This window comes from Macaca mulatta, chromosome 6 (assembly GCF_049350105.2).
Source record: "Macaca mulatta isolate MMU2019108-1 chromosome 6, T2T-MMU8v2.0, whole genome shotgun sequence".
NCBI lineage: Eukaryota > Metazoa > Chordata > Mammalia > Primates > Cercopithecidae > Macaca > Macaca mulatta.
The window spans coordinates 163656897-163669219 of NC_133411.1; the positions used below are offsets into that span (position 1 = coordinate 163656897).

Sequence of the window (12323 nt, forward strand, 5' to 3'; positions counted from 1 at the left end):
TCTCCTTTTGTGATCAATGATTTGACTTTGCCTCGACTTTTTAAGGAAAAGTCTTCAGGAATACCTTGCCCTCTGCACCTGATTCCTCTTTATAACATCCTGTTAGTGAAGTTGGTAGTGGTGGTACACAGGCCCTTTGGCCTGCTTTCCTGGTAGCAGGCACACAGTGTTGCTGGGTACTGGGAGAAGTGATTACCAGCCATAGTGCAGGTATACACGAACCTGGTCCTGGTTTGAAGCAGACAAAGATTTTATCAGGGGACTAGATGGTATTAGGCTCATCCAGGCTAACCCAGAAGTTGCAGGAGTATGGGTGCAGAATGGCCCCTTGGGCCTAAGAACTCTATCTTCTTGGAATTGAGATTTTCTGGTTCACCATCGCCCTGGGCTGGGGGTGTGGAATGCTGTTGGCTGGGTTCCACAGCTCCAGCTCTCGAAGGCACGTGGGGTATCTTGAGGGGGTAGTGGCTCTGGTAGGGGGTGGAAGCCCATGTCTGTCTGTTGAAAAACTGAAGTCCCTGTAAATGTCATATTTAATTCCTGGTAGTTCTTACATGTCCTTCTAGAGTTTGTACTGTATGTGTGTGCATGTGCACATTTTTGTTTTACAAGAAGGATTTTTAAAAAACTTCAGCCAGGTGTGGTGGCTCACGCCTATAATCCCAGCACTTTGGGAGGCTGAGGCAGGCAGGTTACTTGAGGTCAGGCATTTGAGACTGGCCTGGCCAACATGGTGAAACCCATCTCTACTAAAAATACAAAAATGAACCGGGCATGGTGGTGTGCACTTGTAGTCCCAGCTACTTGGGAGGCTGAGACAGGAGAATCGCTTGAACCTGGGAGGTGGAGGTTGTACTGAGCCAAGATGGCACCACTGCACTCCAGGCTGGGCGACACAGCGAGACTCTGTCTCAAAACAAACACTTTTTTTTTTTTGGAGACAGAGTCTTGCTCCGTCACCCAGGCTGGAGTGCAATGGTGTGATCTCAGCTCACTGCAACCCCCGCCTCCTGGGTTCAAGTGATTCTCCTGCCTCAGCCTCCCAAGTAGCTGGGATTACAGGTGCCCAACACCATGCCCAGCTAATTTTTTGTATTTTTAATAGAGTTGAGACGGGGCTTCGCCATGTTGGCCAGGCTGGTCTCAAACTCCTGACCTCAGGTGATCCACCTGCTTTGGCCCCCCAAAGTGCTGGGATTACAGGCATGAGCCACCGCGCCTGGCCACAAACAAACTTTTCATTTGTTGTGTCCGTCTTTTTTATATTAGTAGAGATCATTGTCTTTTTAATGACTCTTCTAAAAATGGATGAACTTTAGTCAGTCCCCTATTTTGGGGTATGTAGGTTGTTTTCCATTTTTTGCAGTTATAGATAATATTTTAGTAGGACATCTCTGTACATAACTCTTGTCTAATTTGTATCATTAGGATAAATTCTTAGAGGTAGGACTGTTGAGTCAAGTGGGAGTCCACTTTTTCGTTGGAAACTGAGAAGACAAAATCATTCCTGAGCAGCTGGCCTGGTGTGGTCCCTAGATTTCTTGATGGCTCACTTAGGGTTTTTACTTTGCCTTCCCAATGATCACTAGTCCTGGTCTGCTCACATCAGACTTCTAGAATATTAGGGCCACAAATGATCTTTCAGACATCTGCCATGATTCAGGAACCCTGAATTATAGTGCTGACTCTGGTGACATGGACTTCTTTCTCCAGGCCTCAACTTCTGTTAAAGAACTATTCTCTCTAAGGGCCTCCCACCTGAGGCTGGACTCCTGGGGTTTTGGCTGCTGGCTGCTGGCTCCTGGCTCTTTGCATGATCTTGCTTTCTATGACTTCTTTAGAAATGGGCTGGTAAAATTGTTACTGGTGTTTGAGCATATGTCTTTCCCCTCTCTACTGTGTCTTTCTCCTTTGGGAACTTGCAGGTTGCTTGGTAGAGTGGGGACGGTGATGAGGGTGAGGAGCTGGCAGTAGCCCCATCACCTGGGCTTTGCATTACTAACTCTCCCTTCTTGTTCCCATAGAACACTCTGCTCCAGCCAAAGTGGTGAGGGCAGCTGTTCCTAAACAGCGCAAAGGCAGCAAGGTAAGGAATCAGAGTGGGCAACCCAAGGGGACTTTCTGGAGGTGGTGGCCTCTTTCCTGTTCTAGTGAATGCTCCTGGACTGCCAACAAGTTCTGGATTGTCTGTGAATTCCAGGGGAGCTCCTTCTGGGTATCCATTGTGAGTGGTCCTGGTGAACAGACTGATGTGGCCTCTGATCTCTTGGTGAAGCTTGGGTTGGGGGCTGAATAGCAAAGGCAGGGTCACTCCTGGGGCCCTCATAGTGTATGTTCCCTGCAGGTTGGTGACTTTGGAGATGCAATCAACTGGCCCACACCTGGAGAGATAGCCCACAAGAGTGTTCAGGTGAGTCCTTGTGGAAGGATAGGCAGGTTTGAACTCTGTTGACATACACACATTTAGCTCATCAAGCTTCCAGAGAGCCTTAGCTCTAACCTTTCTCAGTTTTCTTTTTTTTTGCCCCCCGACAGAGTTTCACTCTTTTTGCCCAGGTTGGAGTGCAGTGGCACAATCTCAGCTCACTGTAACTTCCACCTCCTGGGTTCAAGTAATTCTCCTGCCTCAGCCTCCCAAGTAGCTGTGATTACAGGCACTCACCACCACGACTGGCTAGTTTTGTATTTTTTTTTTTTTTTTTTTTTGAGACGGAGTCTTGCTGTGTCACCCAGGCTGGAGTGCAATGGCCAGATCTCGGCTCACTGCAAGCTCCGCCTCCCGGGTTCACGCCATTCTCCTGCCTCAGCCTCCCGAGTAGCTGGGACTACAGGCACCCGCCACCTCGCCCGGCTAGTTTTTTTTTTGTATTTTTTAGTAGAGACAGGGTTTCACCGTGTTAGCCAGGATGGTCTCGATCTCCTGACCTCGTGATCCGCCCGTCTCGGCCTCCCAAAGTGCTGGGATTACAGGCTTGAGCCACCGCGCCTGGCCTAGTTTTGTATTTTTAGCAGAGATAAGGTTTCACCATGTTGGCCAGGCTGGTATTGAACTCCTCACCTCAAGTGATCTGCCTGCCTCAGCCTCCCAAAGTGCTAGGATTACAGGTATAAGCCACTGTGCCTCCTGGCCTCTGTTTTCTTTTCTTTTTTTTGAGATGGAGTCTCGCTCAGTCACCAGGCTTGAGTGCAATGGTGTGATCTTAGCTCACTGCAACCTCCGCCTCCCAGGTTCAAGTGATTCTCTCACCTCAGCCTCCTGAGTAGCTGGGATTACAGGCACCTACTGTCATGCCTGACTAATTTTTGTATTTTTTAGAGACGGGTTTCACCATGTTGGCTAGGCTGGTCTTGAACTCCTGACCTCAGGTGATCTGCCCGCCTCGGCTTCCCAAAGTGCTGGGATTACAGGCGTAAGCCACAGCGCCCAGTCCGCCAGCCTCTCAGTTTTCTAAATGGAGTGGTTAATACAATCTGAGCAACATTGAAATAGCTAAGAACTGGCATCATTTGAACCTTTGCTTTGTGTCAGAGACTGCCAAGTACAGTTTTCCTTTGTTATACACGGCGGGGCTGGTGGCAGGTGTTGGTTCCGGGACCCCTGTGTATACCAAAATCTTTGCATACTCAAGTCCTACATATATGAAAAGTTGGCCTTCTGTGTATACAGGTTTCACATCCTGCTAATACTGTATTTTTGATCTGTATTTGGTTTTTTAAAGTCCTGGATATAAGTGGACCCACACAGTTCAAAGCCATTTTATTCAAGGGTCACCTGAATTGCCTGTTCGTCATCTCATCTAACCCTCACAGTGACTCTGAGATAGGTCCTTTTATAATTCCCATTTTACAGATGAAGCTGCTGAGACTTGCAGAGGTTAATTACTAGCCCTTGATGGCCAAGTGGGGATTGGAAGTCAGGTGTGTTGTATTATTCCCCAGCCTGTGTTCTCCATCACTACGCTTGGGTTTTCTGAGTGAAATAGGAGAGTGGTCATTAGGCCAAGCACCGACCTCCAGACCACATGTCTTGGGGAAGCTTATAAAATTCTCTTGGGCCCTAGCAAAGAGAGGACTCCTAGTCAGTTCTCTTCTTCCCAGCACTTTTGTTCTGGGCCAATGGCTTAGAGTCTTTACTCACTGGCTGTGGCCGCTTTTACTTCACAGACAGAGTTGTTGTTCATAGGCCAGAGGGCATCTCTTCCTTCCCACAGACGACCTAGACAACATGGCCCTATTGCAGGGAATAATTTTGCCCCCGTGAGCCTCAGCACTGCTGTCCTGAAGGTTGTCTCTGTCACTTAGACTTGGAAGCTGGAGAGATAAGTTGCCTTTCCACCTTCTGGCCTATTTGACCATGCTTCCCAGTGAAACCATCTCAGGTGTGCAAATGACCTTAGAATACATCCTGTCCAGCCTACCATTGCATGCTGTGGCTCCTGCCTGCCTTTCTAGTGACAGGGAGTGCCTTCCCTCCTATACCACGAGGCACTTACACTCACCTCCCTGTTACTTTACTTCCTGCTGTAGCCACAGTCCCACAAGCCTCAGCCTGCCCGTAAACTGCCACCCAAGAAGGACATGAAGGAACAGGAGAAAGGAGAAGGGAGTGATAGTAAGGATAGTCCAAAAACCAAATCGGACGAATCAGGGGAGGAAAAGAATGGAGATGAGGATTGCCAGCGAGGCGGACAGAAGAAGAAAGGTGAGTGACTGGGAGCAGATCTTGGGAGAAAGTGGCAGGGTAGAACTGTGAAATGTTAGGACTCCAGGGGACTGCTGGAGGAGTTTTAGGTACCCCCTCTGAAAAGTCAGAGGGGAACTGATGGATGTAGGCTGGTGAGACAGCAGTCTTCAACCATCTGTCATTAATCAGTCCCTCCTCTCAAACACAAGAGTTTTCAAAAAACCTGCTGAAAATTTGGCTTCTCTAATGCTGATCTAGAGTAACCATGGTTTAAACAAGATAAAACCTTCTTTGATGTAACAGCTTGCTGTAAATATGCCAGGCCTGGTATGGCAACTCCTGAATCCCTTCAGCTTGCTGTGGTACACTGGCTCTTCATATGATCACTGATGGCTTCCTATTTCCTTCTCCTTCTAGCTAGGAGGAAACGAAGAGGGAAGGATGGCCCCTTTCCTTTTAGGGACTCAACCTGGAGTTGGTTACTTCAGCTTAACTCTCACAGGCAGTGTTTTGGCACCTGTCTATAGGGAGTCTGGAAAGCATGGTCTTCATTCTGGGCTGCCATGTGTCTGACTCCTGAAGGGGATTCTGTGGCCATGGAGACACTGATCGTAGGAGTTAACGAGGAGTCTCTAACACACTGAGGGCCACTGACCAGCTTATTTTAGAGATGAAAAAGAGGGCTAATGTGTGGGAAAGGGATCTGCCCAAGGTAACCAGATTGTGATTTGGGCCCAAGTACAGGGCAGAAGAGGAGGAGTAGGTAGAGCTGGCTAGGAGTGGCCTCTCCCTCAAGCCTTTCTCATGTGCCCATGCTGTCTCCCAGGAAACAAACACAAGTGGGTTCCGTTACAAATAGACATGAAGCCCGAAGTACCCAGAGAGAAACTGGTTTCACGCCCCACTCGCCCGCCGGAACCTAGACACATACCTGCCAATCGCGGAGATATCAAAGGTATGCACTACCCACTATGGAGGGCCTGGGCTTGGGAGACACCCTCAGGCCTGACCTGGTACCCCTCTCCCCATAGGGTCTGAGTCTGCCACCTACGTGCCCGTGGCCCCCCCCACCCCAGCCTGGCAACCAGAGATCAAACCGGAGCCTGCCTGGCACGACCAGGATGAGACATCGAGTGTGAAGAGTGATGGGGCTGGTGGGGCGCGGGCTTCCTTCCGTGGCCGTGGACGGGGGCGTGGTCGCGGCCGGGGACGCGGCCGGGGTGGCACTCGAAGTACGTGAGGCCCCTTTGGGCTCCGGGATGTCCAAGGGTGTGCAGCGGGGGTGGTGGGCAGGAATCTCCTCTCCCTCATGGCACCGATTTCCCCCATAGCCCATTTTGACTACCAGTTTGGCTACCGAAAGTTTGATGGTGTGGAGGGACCTCGTATGCCCAAGTACATGAACAACATCACCTACTACTTTGACAATGTCAGCAGCACCGAGCTTTACAGCGTGGATCAGGAACTGCTCAAAGACTACATCAAGCGCCAGATGTGAGTGCGCGGAAGCCTTCTTACCCTGGAGGAATAAGTGAGAGGTTAGGGGTTGCTAGAGTGTAGTAGCTGGGCAGGCCCTTCTGGTGCTTAGCAGCAGTTTCAGCCTCAGGCTGAAAAGATAGCTTTTCTCATTGTTTATTACAGAAGTGATAACCACATTCTCATTGTTTATTACAGAAGTAGTACAACATTTACCTTAAGAAAATTAGAAACTACACCATTACAAAAGGAAGGAAAATATTTAGAATCTACCCCCTTCTGTGCTTCCATTTGTAATGACAACATTGACAGAATACTAATGAACATTTATTGGATCCTTACTGTCGGCCAGCCTCAATGTTAAGTGTTTTAGAGGCATTGTCTTAGTCCTGCAATTCTTATCTGTTGAATTCCTGTGAGCTGAGTCTTTTAGCCCCAATTTATAGACAAGCATACTGGCCCAGTAATTTGCACAGAATCTCACAGCTAGTAAGTAACAAAGCACAGATTTAAATCCTTTTCTGTCCTTTTGTTCTTAACCACTCCGATATATTGTCTCTCAGTCCAGTAAGGAAGTCATATAAGAAAATAAATGGTTGTAATAGAGTGTGTGTAAGTGTTTTAGGAGCAGAAGGGAAAGTGACCAACAATATTTGGACTGGAATTTAAAGGAGGATGAGGAGTTTGACAGGCATGCCAAGGGGCTTAGGGCAGAGGGAGTGATTTGACCCAAGCAAGGTAGGGTGCCATGAGGGGATCACATCATTTCTTTTCGGCCCTCAATACTGTTGGTATATAAGATAGCGATGGGCTAGGTCAGAGGCTGTGTGAGATTGCTGGGAAGTGTAGCAGAAGAAGGAAGGCATGCTCATAAAACTGATGGAGCAATCCCTCGGTGATAACTACTTCTTCCCTCCACTTAGTGAATACTACTTCAGCGTGGACAATTTAGAGCGAGACTTCTTCCTGCGAAGGAAAATGGATGCTGATGGTTTCCTACCCATCACCCTTATTGCTTCCTTCCACCGAGTGCAGGCCCTTACCACTGACATTTCACTCATCTTTGCGGTATGTCTTCCTCCCTGGAGCTGGGATGCAGGGGAAAGAAAGGTCCTTAGGGAGCTGGAGTTTGGGCCAAGGCAGAAAGCCCTGGAAGAGTCATGATCTGATGAAGTCTCAAGGCTTGGCTAGTCTCCTCCTCTCCCTCCTTCCTTTCTCTCTCGCTCATTATGGAAAATGTCAGACACTTACAAAAGTACAGTAGTATAATGAGCCCATCATCAGCTTCAGCAAGTATCAGTTTATGGCTAATCTTATTCCATCTGTACCCTCATCTGTTTATTCTCACATACTACATTGAAGAAAATCCTAGAAAACCTGGCATTTTGTTTACAAATATTTCAGTATAGATTTCTAAAAGATAGACTTGTTAAAAGAAAATAGCCACGATATATCATTATACCTAAAAATATTAACAGTTCCTTAATATCATCAAATATTTAGTCAGTTCCGATTCACCCCAATTGGCTGTATATATATATATATGTTTTATATATAGTTTGTGAGAATCAGAATCCAAATAAGACCTATAGGCTGGGTGCAGTGGCTCACACCTAATAATGCCAGCACTTGGGGAGGCCAAGGGGAGGGTCATGTGAGCCCAGGAGTTCAAGATCAGCCTGGGTAACATAGCAGGACCCCGTCTCTACAAAAAACAAACAAGACCTGTGTATTATTGTCTTATTAAGTCTCGTGCCTCTATTTTTCTTTTTCTTTGCTGTTTATTATTTGAATAGACTAAGTTATACATCCTGTAGAATTTTCCACAGGGCACAGGGGTGTCATTTTAACATGTTCATCTGTACTCCAAGTTTTTTGTAAATTGGTGATCTAGAGGCCTGATGAGATTCACATTTTGAAGTTTTTTGCCCTCCTTGTCAAGAACACTTTATCATAATGATATATTTTCTCTCAGTTGGCACATAACATTTCATGTGATTGTCTCTTGTGATATAAGCTGCCAGCAGTGCCTTTAGGATTGCAAAATGACAACATACTGATTATATCAATCGGTCTTCATTTATTAGGTGGGATACCTCTTCAAGAAGTAACTTTGCCTCAACTGTTCAGTTACCAAGAGGTATAGTTTGTACAGGAAGGGCAGATTAATGTTTGATCTTCCTCCCTTTGTTAGCCATATTTATTTCGGTCCATTACAGTTAATGGATTGGATCAAATTGTCCCATCTTTGGTCAGTGGGACCCTCTGCATTTCCTGCCCCAGATGTGGAATTGGCCACTTTTAAAAGGAACTCTAGTTCCTTTCTTTTGAGAAATGCTATTTAGATACCAGTCTGGGTTATAGGGGTGCTTTGTTGCTACTTGGTTGGTCATTCTTTCTAGATGATTTTTTTGTTTTTTTGGTGAGATAAAATACATTATGGGGTTATTCTGGTATTTTCTTTCTTTCTTTCTTTCTTTTGAGACAGAGTTTCACTGTTGTTACCCAGGCTGGAGTGCAGTGGCACAGTCTCAGCTCACTGCAACCTCCACCTCCCGGGTTTAAGCAATTCTCCTGCCTCAGCCTTCCAAGTAGCTGGTATTACAGGCATGCACCACCACGCCCAGGTTATTTTGTATTTCTCGTAGAGATGGGGTTTCACCATGTTGGCCAGGTGTCGAACTACTGACCTCCGGTGATCCACCCACCTCGGCCTCCCAAAGTGCTGGGATTACAGGTGGGAGCTACCGCGCCCGACCTATTCTGGTATTTTCTATTAAAGGGTCTTTACTTAACCTTGTGGGTGTTTTATTTTACCTACTCCTTTATCCCATGCCCATAATATTAATTCCTAATGATATCAACATAATTACTCATTTTGTTTTATTTCACAGTATGTCTACAGTCTTTTTTGTGGTCTTTTTTTTTTTTTTCCCCCTTTTTTAAAGAGATAGGGTCTTGCTCTCACAGGCTGGATTGCAGTGGTGTGATCATGGCTTACTGCAGCCTCAACTGCCTGAAATCAGGCAATCCTCTTGCCTCAGCCTCCTGAATAGCTGGGATTATAGGTGCACGCCACCATGCGTGGCTAATTTTTAAATTTTTTGTAGAGATGGAGTCTTGCTGTGTTGTTACCCAAGCTGGTCTCAAATTCCTGGGCTTAAGCCATCCTCTCACTTCGGCTTCCAAAGCGTTGGGATTACAGGCGTGAGCCATTGTGCCAACCTCGACATTATTCTTACAATACCTCCACTACCACTGAAAACAGTTTTTCCACTTATACAGTCAAATAACTGTATCTTCAAGTCATTTGAAAGAATCTTTGTGTGGTTACACATTTAAATTTATATATATTCGTTTTATTTTGCTCCCAAGTTTTAGAGATTGTTTTCTCCCTACCCCTATAATTTTCTAAGTTGTTTTACATTTGCGTAAAACATTTACATGGTTCTAGAGTTTCCGCATGGTATAGTCATAGAAGTCTGACTTAAATTCTGTCAGGCCAGGCACGGTGGCTCACTTCGGTAATCCCAGCACTTTGGGAGGCCGAGGTGGGTGGATCACAAGGTCAGGAGATCGAGACCATCCTGGCTAACACGGTGAAACCCCATCTCTACTAAAAATACAAAAAATAAGCCGGGCGTGGTGGCGGGCACCTGTAGTCCCAGCTACTCTGGAGGCTGAGGCAGGAGAATGGTGTGAACCTGGGAGGCAGGGCTTGCATTGAGCCGAGATCGCGCCACTGCACTCCAGCCTGGGTGACAGAGCAAAACTCTGTCTCAAAAAAAAAAAAAAAAATTTCTGTCATATACACCCTTTCTTTTCTTATAGACAAACTTTTTAGAACCTTTCCATTTAAGAAAAAAGCAAATGCTTCTATATGTATTTGTATCCTTCTTCTTTCTTAGGTAAATGGAAATATACAACACATGCATTTCTTCAATTCTTTTTTGTCTTCACTTAGTATATCTGGGAGCTAACTGCAAAGTAGCAGTATCTAATAGAAAGATATTCCTCATTCCTGTGTACAGTTGCATAGTTCACCATTGTGTGGAATGCTCCATGGTTTTTTCAACTGCTGCTCGTATAGATGGGTGTTTTGGTTGTTTTTTTTGAGACTGGGTCTTGCTCTTTTGCCCAGGCTGGAGTTAGTACAGTGGTGTGATCAAAGCTCACTGCAGCCTCAACCACCCAGGCTTCCAAGTAGCTGGGACCACAGACATGTGCCAGCCACTATGCCCAGCTAATTTTTTTTTACTATTTGTAGTGATGGAGTCTCGCTATTTTGCTCAGGCTGGTCTTGAACTCCTTTGCTCAAGGGATGTTCCCACCTTGACCTCCCAAAATGTTGGGGTTACAGGTGTGAGCCACTGTACCTAGCCTGCTTTTTTTTTTTTTTGAGACGGAGTCTCGCTCGGTCGCCCAGGCTGGAGTGCAGTGGCCGGATCTCAGCTCACTGCAAGCTCCGCCTCCCGGGTTTACGCCATTCTCCTGCCTCAGCCTCCCGAGTAGCTGGGACTACAGGCACCCACCACCTCACCCGGCTAGTTTTTTGTATTTTTTTAGTAGAGACGGGGTTTCACTGTGTTTGCCAGTATGGGCTCGATCTCCTGACCTCGTGATCCGCCCGTCTCGGCCTCCCAAAGTGCTGGGATTACAGGCTTGAGCCACCGCGCCCGGCCTAGCCTGCTTTTTTGATTAATATTTTGTGAGTTTATCCACCTCAGCACGTGTAAAGTTGGTTGGCTTTTTTTTTTTTTTTTTTTTTTTTTTTTGAGGCAGAATCTTGCTCTGTCGCCTAGGCTGGAATGCAGTGGCTCCATCTTGACTCACTGCAACCTCCTCCTGGGTTCAAGCGATTCTCCTGCCTCAACCTCTCGAATAGCTGGGACTATAGGCGCATGCCACCACACCCAGCTGATTTTTGTATTTTTAGTAGAGATGAGGTTTCACCATGTTGGCCAGGATGTTCTCTATCTCTTGACCTTGTGATCCGTCCACCTCGGCCTCCCAAAGTGCAGGATTATAGATGTGAGCCACCGTGCCCGACCTGTAAAGTTTTTTAATGTCTGAGAAGTGTTCCATCAAATGCATATACTGTAAATATTTAAATTGCCTATGGGATGGCAAGTTAGGTATTTTCCAGTTATTTTCCTACTCTAGTGTTACTGTGAATGGCTTTTTGTGCAAATATTATACATACTGCTGCCTGTTTGTGCAAGTGTTCTCTAGGGTAGATTACTGGAAGTAGGATTGCAGGCTCAAAGAGTAAAAGGGCAGGTGTATTTTTTATGCTGGTACCTCCTACAAGTTTGAACATCTCACATATCTACCAGTCGTGGAAGATGGTGCAAATTTTCTTATACCAAGCTCAGGGGAACCCAGTTGTCCACCATTTCCAGGATCTTTCTGTCCGAGATTTTCTTCTTAATCCCTTGTTCCTTCTCCCCTGCAGGCCCTAAAAGACAGCAAGGTGGTGGAGATCGTTGACGAGAAAGTTCGTAGGAGGGAAGAACCAGAAAAGTGGCCTCTTCCTGGTCCCCCAATAGTGGATTATTCACAGACTGATTTCTCCCAGCTTCTCAACTGCCCTGAATTTGTCCCCCGTCAGCACTACCAAAAGGAGACAGGTAGGTACCTGCTGGCATGAGGATTGCACTTGTCCTCTGGGCAACAGTCCTCCTCAGGGCTGGCAAAAGGAGGAGGACTGGAGGGATGAGGACTTCACCTTTCCACCCTTTAGAGTCAGCACCTGGCTCTCCTCGTGCAGTCACCCCAGTGCCAACCAAAACAGAGGAGGTCAGCAACCTAAAGACACTACCCAAGGGCTTGTCTGCCAGCCTGCCTGACCTGGATTCCGAGAACTGGATTGAAGTGAAGAAGAGGCCTCGGCCGTCCCCAGCACGGCCCAAGGTGGGTGAGGCCTTGTCCTTTGCCTTGGTTTTAGCACTCTGAGCTAGGGTGCTTGAAGGGGATAACACATGGGCACAGCACTCTAGCTCTGAGGGGCCAGCAGGAAATCTCAGTAGTTCAGGATCATAGTGTGAGCTGAAGTTACCAGTAGTGGCTGCAGAAAGGTTGATTTGGCCTGTTTCCATTTCCTGTAGGGAACCATCCTTTAAGGCACCCTACTGTGTGAGTTCCTCAGTGACATTTTTCATAA

General features: G+C 46.8%; 1 protein-coding gene across 8 annotated transcripts in view; it reads left to right on the plus strand.

The window, feature by feature from the left end:
- The window catches only part of LARP1 (La ribonucleoprotein 1, translational regulator), a 140384-nt gene that overhangs the window by 110802 nt on the left and 17259 nt on the right, over positions 1-12323 (plus strand). For 5 of the 8 annotated variants that reach the window (XM_015141309.3, XM_077937365.1, XM_028849857.2 and 2 more), the window contains exons 2-10: positions 2025-2086; positions 2345-2410; positions 4528-4702; positions 5511-5639; positions 5716-5916; positions 6016-6178; positions 7084-7228; positions 11616-11790; positions 11904-12073. In XM_015141309.3, coding sequence (XP_014996795.1) covers positions 4579-4702; positions 5511-5639; positions 5716-5916; positions 6016-6178; positions 7084-7228; positions 11616-11790; positions 11904-12073 — 1107 coding nt within the window. In that variant the 5' untranslated portion in view covers positions 2025-2086; positions 2345-2410; positions 4528-4578. The remainder of the gene's footprint in view (positions 1-2024; positions 2087-2344; positions 2411-4527; positions 4703-5510; positions 5640-5715; positions 5917-6015; positions 6179-7083; positions 7229-11615; positions 11791-11903; positions 12074-12323) is intronic. The other 3 variants (XM_077937366.1, XM_028849858.2, XM_077937369.1) reach the window with 1 other exon arrangement.